This window comes from Phocoena phocoena, chromosome 1 (genome assembly GCF_963924675.1).
Source record: "Phocoena phocoena chromosome 1, mPhoPho1.1, whole genome shotgun sequence".
NCBI lineage: Eukaryota > Metazoa > Chordata > Mammalia > Artiodactyla > Phocoenidae > Phocoena > Phocoena phocoena.
Genome location: NC_089219.1, coordinates 60,937,428 through 60,962,578, shown reverse-complemented (window position 1 = coordinate 60,962,578; position 25,151 = coordinate 60,937,428). Strand labels below are relative to the sequence as shown.

General features: G+C 39.7%; 1 protein-coding gene across 1 annotated transcript in view; it reads left to right on the top strand.

The window, feature by feature from the left end:
• Positions 1-21,816: 21,816 nt before the first annotated feature.
• The window catches only part of ANKRD13C (ankyrin repeat domain 13C), a 79,965-nt gene continuing 76,630 nt past the window's right edge, over positions 21,817-25,151 (top strand). The window contains exon 1 of the mRNA XM_065888907.1: positions 21,817-22,601. Within this exon, the coding sequence (XP_065744979.1) occupies positions 22,157-22,601 (445 nt within the window). The 5' untranslated portion in view covers positions 21,817-22,156. The remainder of the gene's footprint in view (positions 22,602-25,151) is intronic.

The following is a 25,151-nucleotide window of genomic DNA, read 5'->3' as shown; positions in this document are numbered from 1 at the left end:
AAGCCCAGCTAACTGCCTGTCTCAGCTTTCAACTTGCTCTCCTAACTAAGCTTAATTTCTAGCTTTTGATTTAAAGTGACTCTTCCTTTCACTTGAACCATTAGGGGCCATTTGTAGAGTTATTAATCAGCCTAATTTCAATATTGTTGCATCTGAGGGAATAGGGAGGCCGAAGGAGAGGGAGAGAGAAGTGGGACAGCTTGTTGGTGGAGCAGTCAGACCACACACAAAATTTATCAGTTAAGTTCACTGTCCTATATGGGTGTGGTTTGTGGCACCCCAAAACAATGACAATAGTAACATCAAATATCACTGATGACAGAGCACCATAATACATATAATAATAGTGAAAAAGTTTGAAATATTGTGAGAATTACCAAAATGTGACACATAAAAATGAAGTGAGCAAATGCTGTTGGAAAATTCCCACCAATAGACTTGCTCGACACAGGGTGGCCACTAACCTTTAATTTGTCAAAAACCCAATATTTGCAAAGTGCAATTAAAGTGAACCACAATAAAATGAGGTAGGCCTGTATTTAAGAAAAAAATATAAAATAATTCTAGCATCAGAGAAGATGTCATTAAATAGTAAAGAGTAATTCCAACTCTTCCACTAATGTTTTTATATGTGAAAGAAATGGGCAGTACTTTAAGGTTCTCTCCTCTGATTCTTCAACCAATCAGAAATTCCTTTGAATGTCCACACCTGGTTAATTTCTTCTCTGAATGAACACTATAGCTACTGTAAGCTTTCATCACTCTCTTCCATCACCCTCCTTCTCTTTTAACACTTTCACAGAAAAATAGGTGTGAATTCACTAAATTTTCCCTTCTGCTCCCCCCTAACTTTACTCCACCTCTTTATTGTCTTTTCTCTGAAAGTCACACCCTTACAATAATAATAATAGCTATAACAACTACCTTTTGTTGAGTGCCTACTTATTCTAAGGGATCTCCATAATTATTTTCTAATTCTTAGAACAATTCCAAAGGATAGAAATTATCTGAATTTTATAAATGAGTAAACTAAAATTCAAAGAGTTTATGCAACTTGTTCCAGTGACAGGGCCAGTGAATGGAGACTCTAAATTCCTGATCCCATCCTGTGCCTTTCCTACATTTTTATTATGTTCTCCCACACAACTCCCTCCTCTCAGGCTACAACCATGCTCAAGCCTCTCCTGTAAATAAAACAAACAGGACTTCCCTGGTGGTGCAGTCGTTAAGAATCTGCCTGCCAATGCAGGGGACACGGGTTCAAGCCCTGGTCCGGGAAGATCCCACATGCTGCGGAGCAACTAAGCCTGTGCGCCACAATTACTCAGCCTGCTTTCTAGAGCCCGCGAGCCACAACTACTGAGCCTGCATGCTGCAACTACTAAAGCCCGCATGCCTAGAGCCTGTGCTCCGCAACAAGAGAAGCCACGACAATGAGAAGCCCGCGCACTGCAACGAAGAGTAGTCCCTGCTCACCACAATGAGAGAAAGCCCTCATGCAGCAACGAAGACCCAATGCAGCCAAAAATAAATAAATTTATAAAACAAAACAAAAAAATTCCCTCAACACTTCATCATTCTCTAGCAATGACTCTAATTATCTTCTTCTTTTTAAAAATTCTTATTTTATTGAAGTATAGTTGATTTACAATGTTGTGTTAATTTCTGCTGTACAGCAAAGTGATTCAGTTATACATACATACATATATATTCTTTTTCACATTGTTTTCCATTATGGTTTACCGGAGGATATTGAATATAGTTCGTGTGCTATAGAGTAATATCTTCTTCTTTCTATAATCAATGTATCTTTTAAATATATCCTCTCTTCTTCATGCCCATTGCAGCATCCTTGATCAGGTACTGCCATGTGCTCCTGCCTGTTCCCTTTTCAGTTCACCTTGTGCTTTACAGGTGGAATAATTCCTCTAAAGTGCAGGGTTTTTGTTTGTTTGTTTTGGCTGTGCCGGGTCTTAGTTGCAGCATGCTGGATTTTTAGTTGCTGCATACGGACTTCTTAGTTGCAGCAAGTGGACTCTTAGTTGAGGCATGCATGCAGGATCTAGCTCCCCGACCAGGGAGCAAACCCTGGCCCCTGCACTGGAAGCACAGAGTCTTACTCACTGGACCACCAAGGAAGTCCTTAAAGTGCAGTTTTGATCACGTTGGCCCCCTCAAGTCCCTCTTCTCAAGAAAGGACTCCTATTTGTACTTTGTTCCTAAAGCTGTACATGCGTGTGTGACAATGACCAACACTGAGCTATATTCATTATTAATTTATTCATTCAACAAACAACCACTCATTGCCAATTATGTGTAAGCATAATGGTTTGTCTTGGCTCAAGTCTCTTATTATATGTTACCTGGACTATCTATTCTATCCATTCTAGCTGGAAGAACTTTGAAAATTAAGGTGCAAAACTGATTACGGTATGCCCTGCCCAGAAAACGTTTAAATTCCTTCACCTGGCATCCAAAACCCTTGGTTATCTTGCTGGTCCCTACCCCTCTCCAGCCATACGAAGCTACATCCAGTTCCTTGGATGTGCCAATATCCTTTCATGATTATGGGTCTTTATACATATTGTTATGCTGGAATTCTCTTCCCCCCTTTTCACCAGATGAGCTAACTGCTATAGGTTCTATATATCTCAGATCAAGCTTTTCCTCTTCTGGCAAGATTTATCTGAAGTTACTATCTCCAGAGTTGCTTTCCCTCCCACAGATGTGAGTTCCATACAATCCTTATTGTTTTTATTTGAAACTGCTTGTTTAAATGTCTTTTGCTAGGTTATATGTTCCTGGAAGGAAGGCAGCAGTATCTTCGTGTCACCAGCACCTAGCTTTGTAGTTGGCGTACAGAAAACACTCAATAAATATTTGTTAAATGACTGAATAAATGTTAGGCAATCGAGGGAATAGCAAGACTTCACTCTTCTCCTCAAGAAGTCTAAAAAGTAAGCAATGGAAGCACATCAGTATTGTCATACTATTTACTGTGCTGTGTAGTTGCTTTAAATGAAGCTAACTTCTTTATAAAATAAATTTTTTCCCAGATGAATTATTAATCAGTGTATTATAAGAAATCTATAGGGGCTTCCCTGGTGGCGCAGTGGTTGAGAGTCCGCCTGCCGATGCAGGGGGCACAGGTTCGTGCCCCAGTCCGGGAAGATCCCACATGCCACGGAGCGGCTAGGCCCATGAGCCATGGCCACTGAGCCTGCGCGTCCGGAGCCTGTGCTCCACAACGGGAGAGGCCACAACAGTGAGAGGCCCGCGTACTGCAAAAAAAAAAACAAAAAAAAAGAAATCTATAGATATATACATAAACCTCTTGATGTCTATTGGAGTGGTTTTTCTGAAGTACAAATCGGACCATAGAAAGAAATGAATATGAAAATGGAGGGGTAGTTGTTAAGAAGGGAAAATGGCAGAGTAGGAAAAGTAAGTTAGCAGGTTAAACTGTTCTTCCTATGGTTGCAGTTCAAGAAAAGGAGGAGAAAAGCATAATAGTTGCTGCTGCTCCTAAGTCTTCTATATTCAGATTTTTACTCATGAACAAGAATTACTTTGTCTTCTACATGACTACCTTATCTAATCATCAAAAAACCAAATTATTGGGCTTCCCTGGTGGCGCAGTGGTTGAGAGCCCGCCTGCCGATGCAGGGGACGTGGGTTCGTGCCCCGGTCCGGGGGGATCCCACATGCCGCGGAGCGGCTAGGCCCACGAGCTATGGCCGCTGAGCCTGCGCGCCCGGAGCCTGTGCCCCGCAACGGGAGAGGCCACAACAGTGAGAGGCCCACATACAGCAAAAAAAAAAAAAAAAAATTATTCAAGCTTCAATATGATTGGATAAATATATCCAATTATACATTATACTTAGGCACTGCTGAGCTCCTAGCATAATAGTTTTTATTAGGAACAGGCCTGAAAGTCATGTTCTCTCATTTATAATTTCATGGTTATTTATTTAAAAGTCCTTCAATCTTTACAAAAAATGTTCAACACTAGATACATCCTTTGAGATATTTCTTCCATAAGCAGAAATTACAAGTCCATTTATTTGTCTCTTGCTAAATTTTCACTTATTAACAGAGCCTCAAGCAAAAGTTTTGAGTCACAACCATTAGGATGAATAATATCACCATCTAGTCATTCATTGAATATTATTTATTGAATGCCAGCTGTGTCAAGCACTGTGATGCTGGTTACATTCATAGATACAGTAACAAACAAGACACACACATTTTCAAATAAAAGAATTGGTCTTCACTTGTAGCAAAGACAGAGTAAACTGCTACCTGACTTCCTCTCTCAACACAGACAACTAAAAAACTGAACAAAATATGATTTTTAAAAAACTATTATCAGACAACAGGCAATGCAGAACTATTTTATCTTAGAGAAGGAAACAAACAAGGTGAGCTGTATTGTCATCCCAACAGGGAAACTGGAGTAACTTTCTGGACCAGAGAGAGAGAGATCTCAAGCAGAACATGTTGGCCCAATGCAGGGGGCCCAGGTTCGATTCCTGGTCAGGGAACTAGATCCCACTTGCTGCAACCAAGGATTCGCCTGCTGCAACTAAGAGTTAGCATGCTGCAACTAAAGATCCCACATGCTGCAACTAAAGAGCCCACATGCTGCTACGAAGATCCCACCTGCCACAACTAAGACCTGGGATGGCCAAATAAATATATATTTTTTTTTTTTTCAAAAAAGGACATGATGGCCTCATTTAGCTGAGAAGAAAGAGATCAGAGTTCAGAGGATTGAGGTAAAATGTCAGAGAGGGAAATTATCTAGGGAAAAGCTCAAGGAATCTGTATAAGGCATTTCCTTGTGTCTTTGGATGAAAACTAAGCTACAAGTGCATAAGTGAAATTCCACAAGCCTGGGAAAAGAGCAACTACTGGGTAGCTGAAAGCTGAACAATTCCCAGAGCTCACCCAAGGCTGGGAGACATATGAGTTAGAACCACAAGGTAAGACCTCAGACTTCTGGGACATTTGATAGTGACTCTGTAAGTGCAGCATCTCAGTAGTAGGCTAAACCAGCCACAAAGTAAAGGATACTTTATGACCAACCTAACAAAGCTTAAAAACAAGCCTTTAAAGGGGCAAGCTGATAGAGGTAATTTCACCACTTCCACAATAAACTTCAACATTCTTTAAAGGAAACAAAATCCAGACACTCAGCCACATCAAAGTCCACAATACTCAGAATCCAAGCCAACACCTCTAGACAGGCAGAGAAGATAATTGTACAAGGAATTGGAAGGACAATAGTTACTACAATAACTGTTTAAAATAACTTTTTTACTATAGATTTCCTGGAAGCCAGAGAAAATAAAAATCAATATAAAAGCGCCCTGTAGCTCTTCATATCAGTTGAAATGAAACGTGTATTTCTTTCAATAGAAAAGCTTTATTCTAGGCATGAATTCTGGGAGGTATTTATCCTATAGATTGTTTCATGTGAGCTACTAAGTATCACATTAAAAGTATACAGCTTCAGAACATAAGATTTTGAGAATTTAAAACTTTCATTTTAAGTTTAAAATAGTTATTATTAGTTTCATAGTCGACTCCTAATTTCTCCACAGCTCCTTAGGGAGATGTCCTAGAAATCTGTGGCAAGATATGGTAAGAATCAATGTGCTACAACAGCAGTTGTAATAATAACAAAACAAAAACTACAGTAACATGTACATCCATGTATTTAAAAAATCAACTCTTCAGGGGCTTCCCTGGTGCTGCAGTGGTTAAGAATCCACCTGCCAACACAGGGGACACAGGTTTGAGCCCTGGTCTGGGAAGATCCCACATGCCACAGAGCAGCTAAGCCTGTGCACCACAACTACTGAGCCTGTGCTCTACAGCCTGTGAGCCACAACTACTGAGCCCACGTGCCACAGCTACTGAAGCCTGCGTGCTTAGAGTCTGTGCTCCACAACAAGAGAAGCCATGACAATGAGGAGCTCAAGCACCACAACGAAGAGCAGCCCCTGCTCACTGCAACTAGAGAAAGCTTGCACACAGCAGCAAAGACCCAATGCAGCCAAAAATAAAAACAAACAATTTAATTAATTAATTTTTTAAAAATCAACTCTTCAATCTCCCCCTCCCCTCTTCCTGTGCATCATTTTCCCTTCTCTTCCAAATTTCAGAGAACTTCCATATGAACATTTTATAATAAACATTAAAGGACATAATTTAATTAAAATATCTGGCATCTGAAAAGCTTTTGATTACTTGTGTTGAAAGAATTTAAAAAAATTAAACTGAGTAGGATCTTGGAAATCTGTTGACCTGAATGAGATTTCTTGACCTCCACTTCTGAGTCCCATTCATATGCCTCTCCCAAGCCAAATGGTGACATGGGGCTTATGGGAAGCTAGAAGTAAGACAGGAGTCAACATCAGCCCCAGGTGGGAAGTCCTGGTCCTCCAGACCTCCCTGTCCTGTGATAGGGAAAGTATGGAGAGATTGGGGACCATGGAGGAAGTAAGGCCTCACAGTTACCCAAAAAGCTGGGTTTACCTCTTGGTGGGTGTTGAGCCAAAATGAGACAGGGCAGGGGGAGGGGCAGGGCACAACCTTTAAAAGAATGACACAGCTATTGGAGACAACAAAAACTAATTAGAACCAACTAGCCCCAAGATGGTGGAAGATTTGACTTCCTATAGACCTTGAGCCTCATTGTAATACTCAGCATGGCAAATGACACACCCAAAGGCACCGTGACTGTTCCAAGGCTGACCATAAAAAGTCAAAACTTTGGTGGTGGCCCAATTCCTGGAAATCTCCACCCTTTCCCCAAAATAATTAGAATAATCCTCCCACTTGTTAGCCTGTGAAATTACCCTGCCACATACTCTGGGGTGATTCACACCTTCTGAGACAGTCCCCATTCTGCCTATGTAATGTGTATCTTTCTAAATAAACTTGCTTTCACTTTACTATGGCACACTCTTGGATTCTTTCCTGCGTGAAACCAAGGACCCAAACTTGGCAGCCCACCCCAGGGACTAACCCGAGACCCGGGATGTGACCATGTTCTCACTTCCCCATTCTCCTGCAACAAAAAGATACAACCAAGGCAAAAAGCAGGAGAAGGAAGGATTTATTACTTGCAGCAAGTAAGGAGAACATGGGAATCTTTCCTAAAACAGTCTCCCCAAACAGCAAAAGTGGGGAAGTTTTAAAAGTGGGGTACACACATATTCGTGAAGGGGCTTGAGCAGAGAAGAATTCAGCATGGAATTGGGGCAAAGGTTGACAGAGTCCTATTTTTAGTTGATTAAAGTCAGGAGGGTCAACATCATTCTTCCATCCTACACCTGGGTGAGGGCCTCAGGTCCTGCAGAACTCAAAGAAACATATCAGATTGTTACATATATCCCTTCAGGAAGAACTAGGACTATTTTATCACTGAACTATTGTTTGTTTGTTTTTTTGAATTTTTACTTTATTTTATTTTATTATTTTTGGCTGTGTTGGGTCTTCATTGCTGCGCGTGGGCTTTCTCTAGTTGCAGCGAGCCGGGGCTACTCTTCATTGTGGTGTGTGGGCTTCTTATTGTGGTGGCCTCTCTTGTTGTGGAGCACGGGCTCTAGGCGTGTGGGCTTCAGTAGTTGTGGCACAGTGGCTCAGTAGTTGTGGCTCGTGGACTCTAGAGTGCAGGCTCAGTAGTTGTGGTACACAGGGTTAGTTGCTTTGTGGCATGTGGGATATTCCTGGACCAGGGCTTGAAACCCTCTCCCCTGCGTTGGCAGGAGGATTCTTAACCACTGTGTCACCAGGGAAGCCCTAAACTATTGTTTCTTTTTTTTTAAAATTAATTAATTAATTTATTTATTTTGGGCTGTGTTGGGTCTTCGTTTCTGTGCGAGGGCTGTCTCTAGTTGTGGCAAGCAGGGGCCACTCTTCATCGCGGTGCACGGGCCTCTCACTATCGCAGCCTCTCTTGTTGCGGAGCACAGGCTCCAGACGCGCAGGCTCAGTAGTTGTAGCTCATGGGCCTAGTTGCTCTGCGACATGTGGGATCCTCCCAGACCAGGGCTCAAACCTGTGTCCCCTGCATTAGCAGGCAGATTCTCAACCACTGCGCCACCAGGGACCCCGATAAAGTTAATTTTACATAATGAAAATTAATTTAAATAGCCACATGTGGCTAGCAGCTATTGTATTGGAGAGTACAATTTTAGAATTGTCAGTGAAACCATGTTCCACAATTATTTAAAACTTCAGAATTTGGAATCAATCCTGGTTACAAATTTGGTCTTGCTATTGATTATCTGAGTGAAATTAAGCAAGTTATTTTATTGAGCCAAGCCTCAGGTTTTGTTTTCAGCAGAAAAGTAGAAATAATAATCCATATTTTGTATAGGATAGTGCTACTACTCAAAGTGTGGTCTTCGTGTCAGTGTCCATCAGAAGTCTCTTTGCTGCAGGTTAGAAATGAAGAGTGAGTGACTTCCCTGGTGGTCCAGTGGGTAAGAATCCATGCTCCCAATGCAGGGGGCCCAGGTTCGATTCCTGGTCTGGGAACTAGATCCCACATTCATGCCACAACTAAGAGTCCGCATGCAGGTTTCTAAGAGTCCGCAGGCTGCAACTAAGAAGCCCACATGCCGCAACAAAGATTCCTCGTGCTGTAACTAAGACCCAGCGCAGCCAAAATAAATATAAATAAATAAATAATTTTTTTAAAAAATGAAGAGTGAGCAATAGAAAATTTTATAAAAATTTGACAGAGTAATTTTATATCTTTTGACTATAATAAAATTTTTATGACATTTAAATTTTTCTAGCTATTTGTTTTTGTTGTATTTTACAAAATATTAGTCTGCAATAGACTGTGAATAAAACAAAGCTGGTACTTTATCACAGGTGGCTTGAGAGAAACTGTCAGAGATTCACTGCAAAGATGGGAGTAAAGGTTGTAGAATGGTACCTGTCATGTAGCAAGTAATTGATGAATGGTTATTATTATGAATGTCAGTCTTGTAATTTCTCAGTCTCTAAGGTAATAAAAACAATTTCTCTCCTTTGGACTGCTCAGAATAGAATCCCATTGGTTTATTCTGTGTCTGGCTAACTATGTCCAGGCCTATAAGTCTTTATTTCTTTGAACAGCCGTAAGGTACAACAGAGTCACTATGAGTTAATAGCAATATATTCATTCTAATGATTGATTGTGCTTTTGATTGAAAAATGTGTAAAAAAATGTATGTAAGGAATAAAGTTTGTTACTCCAAGTGTTTAATGAAAATTTGTATTTGGGTGAGTAAAAAGAGTATTGCAATTGAAGTGAAGCACAGAGGAGTTTTAGAGAAGTGAAAACAGTCTGTATGGTACTATATTGATGCCATGCATTTGTCCAAACCCGTAGAATGTACAGCACCAAGAGTGAATCCTGGGGAAAGCGGGGGTGGGGAGGATGGGGGAGGTGTGGGGTGGTGGTGGGATGAACTGGGAGACTGGGACTGACATATATACACTAATATGTATGAAATAGATAACTAATATGAACCTGCTGTTTAAAAAATAAATAAAGTAAAATAAACTTCAAAATAAAATAAAATGGTAAAAGCAGCTGTACTTACTCAAATCTTATTTGACTGGTAATCATCTTGAGGGTTTAAAAAAAATTTTTTTTTTTAAAAGAGTGAATCATAATGTAAAACATGGGCTTTGAGTGAGTATGACGTGTCAATGCAAGTTCACTAATCGTAACAAATGCACACCCCTGGTGAGGGATTTTGATAATGCCGTGCATGTATAGGGCAGGAGGTAAATGGGATATCTCTGCATCTTCCTCTTAATTTTGTGGTGGCTTTGCTGCATTTGGAATTTATATGGTTATTCGGTAATATTGTTTAAGAACTACTAGGTCTTCATGAAATCCTGTGTATTGCATAAGAATATAATTTATGCTATGATTTTTTTAAAAGACAGATTTATTACTAGGAACCACAAAGACCAATCATCATTAATTTTTTACTGTGTTTTATTTGATAAATGTGTGCAGCTGTTATACTGAAAAGACTGTGACAGTTTAAAATATCATAGCAAATAAACAATATTAAAATTTTTTTGTCCACACTTGTATACTGTGTATGCAAAATGCCTTAATTACTAATAAGCCAATGTGTTATGATACCAATAAAAATACTATTGTAATTGTATAAATGAAACATACCCAATCAAAAGGTTTTAATTGCAAAATGGTCACTCAGAGAACATATGTGCTGGATAAAATGCTTGAAGAAAGAATCTTGGAAAATAAGGAGTTGCTGAAGTAACATAAATTAGACAATTAAAAAAATAGGTGTAGGGCTTCCCTGGTGGCGCAGTGATTAAGAATCCACCTGCCAATGCAGGGGACACGGGTTCAAGCCCTGGTCCAGGAAGATCCCACAGGCGGTGGAGGAACTAAGCCCGTGCACCACAACTACTGAGCCTGTGCTCTAGAGTCCATGAGCCACAACTACTGAACCCACGTGCCACAACTACTGAAGCCCATGCGCCTAGAGCCCGTGCTCCACAACAAGAGAAGCCACCACAATGAGAAGCCTGCGCACCTCAACAAAGAGTAGCCCCTGCTAGCCACAACTAGAGAAAGCTCACGTGCAGCAACGAAGACGCAACACAGCCAAAAATAAATAAATAAAATAAATAAATTTTAAAAAATAGTGTAGCAAAAAAACACAAATGTTGAATAGCCATAGCATTGAGCAAATTGAAATTGCATTCAAAAGGAAATAATATTTTTACAATGAACAATAGAGCATCGAAGGAAACAAGAGCATATATCTAGGACTCGTTGAAAATTCAGGAACACAGAGTAATAGTAAATGTCTGTAGTATGAAAGAGCATTTGGAAAAGTTGGTGTTTTAAAAATTAGATGGTGTTTAAAAATTAGAGACTGATCAAAATGAAGCTGTACATATGTTATAATGTCTTCTTTAAAATTAATCTGGATGAGTTTCTTTTTCTCCTTCCACTTCCCTTCCTCTTCTTTTCTTCTCTGTCGTCCTCTCCACCTCCAGTTCCTCCTCCTTTTAAAATTTATCTATGGTTATTTAAAAACAAATTAGAAAAGCTTTAAGAACTAAGAATAATTGTCCTATATTGTGTGTGTATGCACACACATGCAGAAGGGTAGTTTAAAAAGTCTAACAAATATTTCAATTGGTAGATCACATCCATTAGTAATATCCCTAATCCTTACTTCCTGAGATGAAACATTAAAAATATTTTGCTTTTATTTTATGTGTTAACTGTATATAGACACCAAGTGAGGAGCCTCCCCCCAGAAGAAAAATAACGGTTACAAGTAAGCAGACTTATTTGAAAGTAAAAATTTGAAATGATCACATAGTGAATTTGAGTAGAGATGTACAAAGTCATCTAAAAAAACATAATGGCTTCCTGGGTCATACTTGACAATGACCACACAGAATGTTTTAATATATCTAAAGAAAAAAGTGACAAGTAGATGTATATGAGATAAGGGGATAGGGGTGTCAGTCATCCAGGAATTCAAAGAAAAAGGAATCACAGAGGCACAAGTTGGCACTGGTCATCCGAGCACGGTGTGCTGGTGAGGCGTGGGCTGGTGCTCCTCAGGTCTTGTAAATCTCCATCTGCCTCACAGACAGAAATTTCACTCCTGTGGAACAGGGCACATCAGGCTCACAAAACACAATGCCGTTAAACATTAGAATCAAATAACTGGCTCCTCTTATTCTGATTCCATGTTCACCAAGCAGCATTCTGCTTATTTGGCTTTGTATGCAGTTTGTCTACAGGGGGATGTGCTAATGAGTAATTCTAGTCCACTTGGTCATTAATTTTAGATTGAAATTCACATATATCAGTCTTTTATCCTTGGCTATGTTAAGTTCATCCCTGGAAAATAGACTCACTCTCAAGAAGCTGACAAAGTTAGATTTCTTCACGTGTCATACTGGGGACCAGCTCATGGACTATGGTGAATCCATCACAGCAAGTTCCACTATAGAAAGCTCTTGACTGTCAGCCAACATTCTCCAAATGGTAGCTCTTTGCATTCCCTGGGCCAAATGTTCATACCAGTCAGGGAACCATGGTAGGTTACATTTTTGCAATAGGGGGTCCTCAATAATTATATGATCGCTTGACTTATTTTTCTTCTCTTGATATTGTCTCAAAATGATCCAGATGATATTATTTTAGAAATTGCAGAAGTAGAATGTGAGGATAAGACTTAACTGAGAGCTGAAATTATAAAGTTTGAGAAGTGGAAATAAATAAAGAGAGTGCATTTGGAGTAAAGATGGCATCCTCTTGATACCTGTCTCACATACTGTTTTTCCCTGTGCCAACTGCTCCAGCCTCAATGCTTTCCCAATATCCGCCTTTATTTTTCTATTAATGAGAATGGGGAAATCCTGAGGAGCAAAGACTCTATGAAGGATCTTCAAATCAGAATTGAAGGAAGAGTGCTGGTAAAATTTATAGTGGTATCAAGAAAACAAATAACAGGAGAGAGAAAACTCAAAAAGGCAAATCTGCATAGTAAAGGAAAGCTGTATTATTTCATTAAGGTAATAATTTATTGATTTTTTTACATATGGGGTTAGGAGCTGTTAGTAAATCACAATTTTAGTTAGTACATGGACTTTAAAGGAAATGAAGGAAAAAGGCAGATTGAGCAGAAAACATAGGCAACAACAAAATTTGTATTAGATTCAATAAATGCAAGTGGTGAGTATCGATACCTAATACCTGCTGTATAATAAAATAATACCTACTATATTCATCAAATTTGAATGCAGAAAGATAAAAAGCAATTTTCAGAAACATCACCTATGCTTAAGTGTTGTTTGTAGAAGTTGATGAGTGCTTAGGATGTGCTAATCCTAAACGGCAAGAGAAGACCTAGTTTAGGTGACAGTTGATATTGAAACCAAACTTTGCAATATGAATGACAGAAGAGAACTTTATTCCAGGTAATGATTTCAATCTTCACACTATGAAGTGGTAAGATTTTATGATTCCATCTAAATACTGATTATAAATCAGGATTCATATTCAAAGTAAAATTATAGCATGCCTTAAGAATGTTAAATAAACCAGCTCATCATTAATTAATTAATTCTTACCACAAATATTTATTGAGGACCCATTAATGGGGCAGGGGCTATGGATATTAGGGTAAATACAACATAGTCTCTACTTTTAGTGTTTATGTTCTAATGGTATACCGATACAGAGAAGTAATTCAGCAGTTATACTATTGTGCAAATAGATGGTAAGTAATGGTGAAAGTACTCAGTGCTCTGGAAGTCCATAGAATGACCTAACCCAGACATGGATAAGGTGCCAGAGAAGTTTTCCTGAAGATACTGACAATTAATTTGAGACTTAATGGCAAGAAGAGGAGGGTGGGGCTGAGTTCTTGAGAGAGGAAATAGTGTGGACAAAGGCTTGGACATCTTTTGAGAAAAATTGTTCAGCATGACCAGACTGTTGTGTACAAGCTGGACATGGTACAATTAGAGAGGTAAACAGGATCAGTGAACCCATGAAAGTGTTTGTAATCCATGTTCTGTTCTTTGGACTTCATCTAGAGGGTTGTTATGCTTTTAAAAATAGTTATTATAAATATTTGAGACACACAAAACAGCATAGGAATATAAAAAAATCTATTTGTGCCACTAAGCTTAAGAAATGAAACATAAATCCCCTTAGAGAAAACTCCAAAAAGCAAAACTTAAAAAAAACATACTTAATAGGGCTTCCCTCATGGCACAGTGGTTAAGAATCCGCCTGTCAATGCAGAGGACTTGGGCTCGAGCCCTGGTCCGGGAAGATCCCACATGCCGCAGAGCAACTAAGCCTGTGCGCCACAAATACTGAGCCTGTGCTCTAAAGCCCGCGAGCCACAACTACTGAGCCCGCGCGCTTAGAGAAGCCACCTCAGTGAGAAGCCTGCGCACCGCAAAGAAGAGTAGCCCCCGCTCACCGCAAGCAGAGAAAGCCCTCGCGCAGCAACGAAGACCCAACGCAGCCAGAAATAAATAAATAAAATAAATAAATTTAATAAATAAATAAATTAAATTTAAAAAAACATACTTAATACAAGCATATATATGTTGGAATTTCCTTCTCTATCCCTAACTGATGACATTTCCCCGTTCATATTCCATAGAAATCACTCTCTTGAATTTGGTGTTACTATTCCTGTACATTTGGTTTTGTACTTTAACTACATATGTAACTCTAAATAATACAAACAAATGGTTGAGAGGTTAGTAAGATAAAATACAAGTTGACCAGTTAAGTTTGAATTTCAGATTAAAAAAATAATTTTTTAGTATAATTATGTCCCACATATTGAATGAATATTTGTAATACTTGCAATATTGTCCCATGCAATATGTGGGACATACTTATACTAAAAAAATATTTTTTTATCTGAAGTCCAAATTTAACTGGGTGTCTTGTAATTTTTTTCGATAAATCTGGCAATCCAAGTGGTGAGAGGATGTGGAGTTCTGTGTATGTGTGCATGCAGGAGTGGGAACTGGGAGCCAGAGACAACAGAGTTTGTGGACAGTTTCAAGTGCCAGTGGCCTGAAGCCAAGTTGGCCAGTGTAAAGTTGAGAGAAATAGTTCAATTTTAGAGCTATATGGGAGATAGAAAAGTCAAGATTTAGAAAAGTCAAGATTTAGTGACTGGTTGACTGTGTGAGTAAAGGAGAGGGAGGAGTTGAGAATAATAAAAGTGATGTACAGGTCTGGCTAGTGGGATTGCTGACAGAGATAAGTTCTATTTTGAACATGTTGAATTAGATGTTCTCTTGAGGAATATTTAGTCTAATCAATACAGCACATAATTGGATGTATCTTGGGGCAATTAAGTAATTTAGAATAAAGCAGAACTAGGAAGCCATGGACACTAGTACACTCACCCTGATCCATCTGCTCCATTTAATTTCTTACATATATACCTATTGTGTCTTAACCTCTTCTTTTACTAAAATTCCTATTCATATCTTTGTATCTCTTGCTCCAAGCCTCTGTTGGTGATCTAAAAATAATCTCATTTACATATGTTGCAATTTATCTTTTCCTTTTCAATTCATATTGACTTGCCCTTTCATTAAGGTCCTGGCATATTTCCTCCCCCACCAAAGAAAAAAAAGTCTGTGTGTTTTATCTTTCTCAGAGGAATTGCTTCCTTCAGGAACTTCCACAGCTATTGGCTCTGGTTTCCTTGGCAACCCCTGCCTCTTTTATTCTTTCTGATTACTTAAGAGAAATCTGACTAAATCACTAATAATCACTGATCATAAATAGTAGAAGGAATTAAAAGTGCTCAGCATACCTTCTGAGAAAAGGAGTAGGCAAATTTGGAGGAAATAAAAATATGGAGACCTAAGGAGATGGATGTAAAACGTGTGAAGGTATTGATTTACAAAGTTTGTTATTTTCATTTGTCAGTGCACTGTTTGGAGTGTTGTCAGGGCTGATGAAGACAATACCTCATTAGCTAGGCAGCTGTATCATCTATCCAAGCAAAATTCTCCTAGGCCTATCTCAACAAATATGGAGTGTAGGAAATCATATTCTAGATTATTGTGAAAGTATGAAATACAAACCTTGAGAGAAGGAGAATAAAGGATGTAGACTAAACTTGCTCTAATGTTTACATTAGAAACATATTGGTATACAACATAAAGAGGATTGCATAAGATTAGTAACTACCAATCTTCTATTAATTAATTAATTGATTAATTAGGCTGCGTTGGGTCTTTGTTGCTGCACGCAGGCTTTCTCTAGTTGTGAGAGCAGGGGCTATTCTTGTTGCGGTGCGCGGGCTTCTCATTGAGGTGGCTTCTCTTGTTGCGGAGCGAGGGCTCTAGGCCTGCTGGCTTTACTAGCTGCAGCACGTGGGCTCAGCAGTTGCGGTGCATGAGCTCTAGGGCATGTGGGCTTCAGTAGTTGTGGCATGTGGGCTCATTATTTGTGGCACATGGGCTTAGTTTCTCCGCAGCATGTGGGATCTTCCCAGACCAGGGATCGAACCCATGTCCCCTGCATTGGCAGGCGGATTCTTAACCTTTGCATCACCAGGGAAGTCCATAACTACCAATCTTAGTCTGTTGAAGCATTTATAAATTATAACAGTGGGATTTTATTATTTTATACACTGCATTCCATATTTCATATTGTGATACTACTGCTTTTGTTAAATAAAGACACCAGGATGGGGATCAGGTGTTTGTCTAAAGCTAATACAGGTACATACATTTCCCCTAAAATTCAGAAATATTCATTCTTAGAACCATGCTTAATCCTCCAGTTATTGTTGGGTGATAGTGAACAGTAAGGCATCTAACAAAATTTTCATTACAAAAAGTTGGGACTCCACTTGTCAGAAAGTACTTCCTCCTGCTATTGAAGGCAAATTGATCATTATTTGGATTCTTAGCCATACCAAGAGGGAAATTAAGAAGTGCTAGTCTGTAAGACCAGAGTAAATATAGTATATTGAAAAGTTGTTATATAGTTGAGTTGTTGGATTGAATTCTATCTCTGTAACATTTGAATAAAATGTAAATATGTTATTTGATGGTGAAGTTATTCACTCATTACTTATTGATATAATTGATAACCAACATATTTCATCATATTTAGTCTTGACACTGTGATAACAGGCCAGTTCTTCCCCCACCACCCCTCACAAGGAAAATCCCACTTTAAGTCATTGGATGTAGTTCTTTTCATGGCTGCTCTTGCGTTTGTCTCCCCGTCGTCTTTTCCACCTCATTCTCATTATGAAATAGTTTTGCAGTTTGGAGTGCTTGGCCCTACCCCACCCTGCTCAGAGATGAGTTGTGATTGGGCAAACCTGATAAGAGTAATCTCTTCTGCCACAGGGATTTGTTCAGGTAGCCCAGGCCTGAGCCAATCAACACTCTCCCAGACGCAGAGATTGGACAGGATCACCTTATGAATGTCGAGCAGCAGACTTGTGGGGTCTTGGGCCCTCCTTCTGGACCTGAAGGAGAAAGCTCCAGGCCCCTGTTACTGCTGGCAGCCATCTTGTATCCTTGAGAGAAGTTGGCCTTCGGAGAATGTTCCGAACAGGGAGAAGGTGCTCTGAGTCACAGAGAAACTGACATGCGGTTTGGAGGGTTCCCTCTTGAAGACGTATCTCTGTACCGTTCTGTATGTAAGTCAATAAATCCCTTTAATATAAGACCGTTTCAGTTGAATTTACTGTTATTTGTTATAAAAAATAATCCAAAGTGATATATATTTACTCTTGGGCCTCACTTAAGAATCCAAGAAACTAGTAGTCAGCTGAAGTATAGTCAGATTGGGATTATTTAGTAAGTTTACTTAACGTCTCATCACTTAGTTTACAGTTCTCTTGGTACATTTTAGATACTTTGGGGTTTTATGTTATGGGTGATCGATTCAACAACTGTTTATTATTAATATTAAGCGTTCACTATTTCACTCTGTAAGGCACTGTGCATACAACAGGGATAAACATAGTTTCAGTACTGAGAAATCTCAAAGAACTAGTTGAAGAAGTGGACAATAATATCAAAGAGGCATGCAAAAGTTAAAATCAGAAAAGGCAAATCAGAAAGATTTGGGAAAGAAAGGGAAATCAGAAGAAGGCAAAGAAGGGACACATATTCAGAATGGTGGGGTGTTGGAGAGGAGACAAGGAGAGGAAGGGCAGGTGTCATTAGAGACTCCTAAGAAGGGGTTACTAAACTTCTGTTTTTGTGCCACGGACCTCTTTGGCAGTATGGTGAAGTCTAGGAACCCATTTTCAGAACAATGTTTTTAAGTGTGTAAAATATTTTGGATTATGAAGGAAATTTAGAGTATTGAAATAGCTATCAAAATACTTGAAAAAACTAATTTGTGATATAGCAGTATATGTGCTTCTTTATTAACTCATAGAAAAACAAGATTTATCAGTGAGCATAATTATTAACATAATTTTGCGGTAGTGATGAATTTAAATGATATTTTGAGTTATCTGCAGCAACTGTAATGTGGTATGAAAATATCTGTGGTTTCTTTTGGTTGCAGAGGCACAGGTACCTCTAATATTATTGTGGTTTGTGGTCTACATTCATAATAGAAGGATGTGCTAAATTTTATTTAGTGGTTTCATTCAATGTAATTTCCTGGACCCCTGAATTCTATGCCAAGTTTAAAAAAAAAAACAAACCCTGTGTGAAGAAGAGATAAAATTTGAAATAACCCTTGATAGATTGAATGAGGTATCTAGATAAGTGAAATAGAAATGAATTCAGGATGTATGGAATCACATGTACAAAGGCATGGTGGCATGAGAGCGGATAAGGGACTGTCAGCAGATTGCTTTGGTTAGAGTGAAGAATGAATCTGGCATTGTGTGAGGAGGTTAAGCTGGAAAGATTGACAAAATCTCATATCCTTGGGGTATTGGTTGGTTGTACATTATAGTATTAAATGTGATTCTGTCTTTAATGTGTTTGGAATCCTTTGCAGACTCTCTACTGCCTAGCATATATAGCCCAAGTTTCATACAGTTGCTCCTGTAATCAAGTCCCAGCTTTCCTTTCTAGTCTCATTTACCACCACTTTTCCTGCCACATACCATGCTCTGATAATTCTCAACTATCATGCTATATTTATACATACTATTCTTCTTATCTTTATTCATCAGTTGGATGATTACTTCCTGTGCCTCAGTTGCGTCATCTGTAAAATAGGGACAGAAAGTACCTCATAGAATTGTTGTGGGGATTAAATCAAATAGTTATTGAAACTTGCTTGGAACAATGCCTAACATGTGGTAAGCTCTCAATAAATTATAGCTATTATTATTATTGTAACTTTTATTCTTACCTATAATATCTTTTCCCCCTTGCCCAATTGGCCAACTCCTATACATTCTTTAAAACCCAGTCTAGACATTACCTCCTCCAGAAAGATTTTCTGATCACCCAACTTTCATTTCCTCCAGATAGAATTAATAACCTCCTCTTCTGTAGTATATCAGGATCTCATATAATTTCAATTCTTGTATTTTCCACAATGTACTATAAACTTATATTTCTATATCATTTTTCCCTATTATACTGTGGAGCTCCTAAAAGTAAGGGCTGAATATTATTTTTGATGTTTGTAGTGTTTGATTTTACTGAGGGGATGCTTAGGAGTTTCCACATCTGTCCATGGGTGGCAGCCACTAATAAGGTACTTGTAAATTCTAAATCCAGTGGTAACACAGATATAATGGTAGACAATTTGGTATAAGTTTTTTTTTAAATTTTTTTTTTATTAATAGGATTCTGGCCACTCTTCCTGTACACATCCCTTATATATTGGTGTTTTCAAGGTTTTGTTCTAGACTGGACCTTAATTTGTCACTCTACACAATCTTCCTTGGGGAACTCAATGACTTCTGTGGCATCAATTACTGTGTAATGATAACTTCTGAATCTTAACCCAGATTTCTGTTTCCTAAGGTTCATTTCCAAATACCAAAATATTTGCCATCTAACTCCTTATGGTGAGTAACACGAACATTCAATTCAATATGCCAAAACTGAACTCAGTTTTTTCTAAACTCTTAAACCTTCTCCAGCCTAACTCTTACTAACTTGGTTTATACTCTCATAATCTCTCACCTCCTGAATCGCATACTTTTTCTAAAAATTAATTTATTATTTTTTCTGATTAATAAAAAGGAATACTTTCTCTTTGTAAAAAGAAATTCAAGCAATGAAGGGAATATGTGATTTAGCAATCTTATCTTCCAGAGTGAACTACTGTTCCCCCTGTGTGACGTATATTCTACCAGACTTTTACGTGCATATTTTTTTTTTTTTTTTTCTTTTTTTTTTTTTTGCGGTACGCGGGCCTCTCACTGCTGTGGCCTCTCCCGTTGCGGAGCACAGGCTCCGGACGCGCAGGCTTAGCGGCCATGGCCCACGGGCCCAGTCGCTCCGCGGCATGTGGGATCTTCCCGGACCGGGGCACGAACCCGTGTCTCCTGCATCGGCAGGCGGACTCTCAACCATTGCGCCACCAGGGAAGCCCCTACGTGCATATTTTTACACACATTTTTATTTGATTTATGCAGGAGTCTCTCCGTTTCCTTGTCTCTATAGTAGCCCCCTTGTAATCTATTCTGGATACATACTTTTCTAAGGTATGGGTGACTGGGTGACTTTTCTAAAAGGCAAATCGCATCATGCTATTCCCGTTTTGATTTTGTTCTTTTTTGCTTTGTGTGTGTGTGTGTGTGTGTTTACTATTCTCCTGTTTAACATCCCTAAAAGGCTATCCATTTCTTGTAGGATAATGTCTAAACTTTTGAGATAACTTACAAAATCCTACACGATCTGGCCCCTTCCTATTTCTCTAGCCCTGGAGTTACAATTGACTGTGCTACATTCCACCTTTGATGCATTGGGAAGTTTTTCCAACTGTCAAATGAAGATTGAAAATACTACTTATCACAAGGAAATAGCATATAAAGTGCTGAGCCTACCACCTGTTTCAGAGGCTATTGTGGAAGAAGAAAATGTTTTTGTACATAGGTGTCCAGTCCCTCTTGCTTTCTGAGTAGGAGGACCCTTTGAGGTGCAGATTGCCCATGCAATGCTTGAACAGAATTGGAACACCTCCCCACCCCCAGCCCCCGGCCTCCCCCCCTCCCAGACACACACACAAGAAAGAAAAGGAAGAAGGGAAGAATGACATTAATTTGAATAGATTTGAAAGGCGCTGGAAGGTGAAACCTGAGTAGCAGGGAAGGATGAAGAGAGGACAGTTCCCACAGGAGTTTTTATTTGGAGGGGTGGTGTTATGGAGGTAGTGATAAAGTTGGTTTAAGAAAGAGTTTTGAGAGAAGCAGGTGTCAGAGTAAATGGGACTTAGGAGAGATAAACAGGTTAATATCTTTCGGACATTGCTAACTCCTCTGCCCTCCAGTTCCCAACAGCTTTAGTTATTTTGTCAAGGTCAGATTTATGTTCTTCAGAATTTGACGCTAGGTCGAGGCTGGCCATGAACTAGTCCAGCGATATTCCGGTTGCACAATTATTGTTTGCCATCCTTCAGGGTCCACTCCCCATGCTTTAACTCTGACGCCTGCCCGAAATTCATTCATCCGACAATATTTGAATGACCTCCCCTCTCCCAGTCTGCTGAATAGCCTGTTATCCAGGGTCAGTCCCTAAACTTCGGTGGTGGCTTTTCTGACACTCCAACACTAAAATTTGCCTCCCCCCACCCTTTTTTTTTTTTTCGTGCAACCCAGCACTCCGCATCCACTTCATTCGCAGTTACATTTTGTACTCAATTGCTTGACTATCTTTCCTCCTCTAACGAGCACCTTGTAGCCAGGAGTGGTGTTTTATAAATCTACTAGCAGAGTGTACGGCACGAAGTAGATGCTTAGCGAAAGTTTATTGAATGAGTGTCCTGTGCATTTCAGTGACATCATATCCTGTGTGCCTTGGCGTCAGTCAGCACTCCTGAGGGAGGCCCAGAGGTCGCAGGGTTTGTCATTGTTTATAACGTGCATCGAATATCTCAAACGCTGGCTAAGGTTTCAGACGGCCCACAAGAAGCGCGGACATCAGGACGCTGGATCCCGGTCTTTTAGTTCAGAGACTGCAGCTTGGGGCGGGAACCCACTGCCTGGGAAGCGCCGGCATTCTGCAACCCTGGGAACAGAACCTGCGAGGGAGGGAGCAGGCAGCTCACTTATCGCGGTGTTTCCTCCCTCCTCCCTCCCAGGGGAGTTCTCGCGAGAGAAGCCAGGGGAAGATGGCCGTCCCCTGTTTTTCGGTGTGAAGCAGTGGCGGCGGCTGCGGCGGTGGAGACGGGGATTCTGGTGTCGTGGGCACCTGAACTCTAGCTCCCCCCAGCGAGCGCGCGTCCCTTCGTGCCTAGGCGAGAGCCGGCTCTTCTTCCTCCGGGAGATGCGTTTGTCCCGGGCTCGGGGGCGCTCTGGGAGTTCATGCTGCGCTGGAGTATCCTGGCCACCGCTCTAATCGCCTTGTGCGGCCGCAGCGCAAGCTTCGTCGCCAGGGGTGAACCTCCTGGATCCCCTCTCTGCCCCTGGCGGCGATGACCGGGGAGAAGATCCGCTCATTGCGGAGGGACCACAAGCCCAGCAAAGAAGAGGGGGACCTGCTGGAGCCCGGGGATGAGGAAGCGGCGGCTGCCCTCGGCGGCACCTTTACCGGAGGCAGGATTGGCACAGGCAGCAGCAGCAAGGGCGGTAGAGCCTGTCATAAGATCTTCAGTAACCATCACCACCGGCTACAGCTGAAGACAGCTCCGGCCTCCTCCAATCCCCCCGGCGCCCCGGCCCTGCCGCTGCACAATTCCTCCGTGACTACCACCTCCCAGTCCCCGGCTCTTTTAGCGGGCACCAACCCCGTTGCTGTCGTCGCAGGTGGAGGCAGTTGCCCCGCACACTACCCGGTGCACGAGTGCGTCTTCAAGGGGGATGTGAGGAGACTGTCCTCTCTCATCCGCACGCACAATATCGGGCAGAAAGATAATCACGGTGAGGAGTGCTCGCCCCTGTCCACCTCTCCTTCCCAGAGCCTAGGTTGTGTCTCCCCAGGCCTCTGAAATCCTAACAGACCCTTCTTTCCTCTCTTTTGCCCACCATTCCAAGCCAAATGCCCGTAAATCTTGTAATAGCATGCCAGTGGTTTCGGGATTGGTTCTTGTGGGTGCGAAGGAATGTTTCTTCCTTGGCTACTTCAAACTCTTAGAAGCTGTTTGGTTTATGTTTGAGACAGGGCTTCAGTGTGTTGATTCTTGACCATAAGAAATTTTAGATTGCCTCTCATCCACCCTGGTTATCATCCATTGTTTATTGAACTGTATCTTTTCTTCTTCAACCCCCCTACCCCCTTGGGATCTTGAATTTTGAACATATAAATTACCCAACTCCCTTCATTGCCCAGGTACAAATCCCAACCTGACTGCAACTGGTTGTGATTTCTACGTGTCATCAGGTTGTCTGTTTCTTTTCTTTCTTTTTTCTTCTACTTTTAGGAAGCTTAGTTTGGTACAAAGTGTTTACACTTTGCAAATGCTTTGATTTCTGAAAGCCACAGTACAAATTTGTTGGCATTTGATACCTGGAGCATGTAAAGTGACTTCTGAGTGGCTAAGATTTTGTTGAAGTAGAGCTTAGAGTTTTTTGCTTGTTTTAGATAGATAATTGCTAATAGTAATGTTTTATCTTGATGATCTGTGACTAAAAATAGTACTATGATTTTTCATAGTAACCTCATATCCTACATGACAACATATAGTGTCATTTGTTATTCAAGGACTGTATTTCTACTTTTTGCTTTAATTTATTAGCTGAATTTTTTCTGTTTCTTCTAAAAACATAATGTGACTGAGTTGACATTTAAGCCATAGTAAATTAATGAAAACTATAGTCAACACTGATATTTTCAACATTTGATAGGCCGTTTTAAACTGGGTAGTTGGCAAATATTTTTAATAGCTCAGCTTTTAACTGAACGTGAGTATTGTATACATTCAGTTAGAACACACTCAACTCTGCTCAAAATAGTGCAACACATTAATGAAATACTTGCCTGTGGAATAACCTCCCTTAATTCTGTTGGACTCTAGGCTTCTTATGTACAATTAGGGCAAAAATTGACATTAAAAGAAAAAAGTAAGATTTCTGTTGGTTGTATAATTCTCTAACAACTGCATTTGTATTCTGAATTTACAATATTGTAAGAATTACTACCTCTCATTTATCAAAAATCAAATCCTCCAGAGTGTTCCTAAAAGCTGCACCCAGTTTTTCATTCCTACATTTAATTTACTTAATTACTTTACTGTTGTTGCAACGACATAATATTGTTCGTTCATGGTAATTATTTTCTAACCCTTTGGGAAACAGTTTTTAGTGGGAGATCTGTTGTAGCTTCGGGTTGTTTAGTTATTAGGACATTTTTCAGATTTGGTCTTCATAGTAGCTATATATATATATATAGTTTATCTTATGGCCATTGCCTTTAAATTGTAGAGTTCCATTACATTGAAATGTACCTGAAAATAGATAAAACTTTGTTTTTGAGAGTTGATTCCCTTTGAAAGAAGAAAGAGGTGACTATGACTGACAAAGTATGATAGTATAGTATGTTAGAACTGATTTTCTTGACTGATCACAGAAGGTACTGAATTGCAGGATTATTGGGCTTGCATATGTCATCTAGCATTTACGAGTTGGTTTGTTAAAGTACAAATTCTGTTCAAAGTAATTAGAATCCTGAATATCCTTGAACTCTTCCTTAGCCCACTGAAATTCTCTAAGTCGTCTTGATATACTAAATGCTTGCATTGTACTTAGCTGCCCTTACATTGTTGATTTTATTTTTTTAATTGATGTATAGTTGACTTACAATGTTTCAGGTGTATAGCAAAGCGATTCAGTTTTATATATATATGTATTTTAGATTTTTTCAGATTCTTTTCCATTATAGGTTATTGCAAGATACTGAGTATAGTTCCCTGTACTATACAGTAGGTCCTTGTTGTTTATCTGTTTTATATATAGTAGTGTGTATCTGTTAATCCCAAATTCCCAATTTATCACCCCCCTCCCTTTCCCCTTTGGTAATCATAAATTTGTTTTTTATGTCTGTGAGTCTATTTCTGTTTTGAAAATAAGTTCATTTGTATCATTTTTTTAGATTTCACATATAAGTGATATCATAAGATATTTGTCTTTCTCCGATTTACTTAGTCTGATAATCTAGGTCAATCTATATTGCTGCAAATGGCAATTATTTCATTCTTTTTTATGGCTGAGTAGTATTCCATTGTCTATATATACCACATCTTCTTTATCCATTCATCTATCCGTGGACATTTAAATTACTTCCATGTCTTGGCTATTGTAAATTGTGCTGCTATGTACATTGGTGTGCATGTATCTTTTCAAATTAGAGTTTTCATCTTTTCTAGATATATGCCCAGGAGTGGGATTGATGGATCATATGGTAACTCTATCTTTAGTTTTTTAAGGAACCTCCATACTGTTCTTAAAGGCTGCACCAGGTTACATTCTGTTACA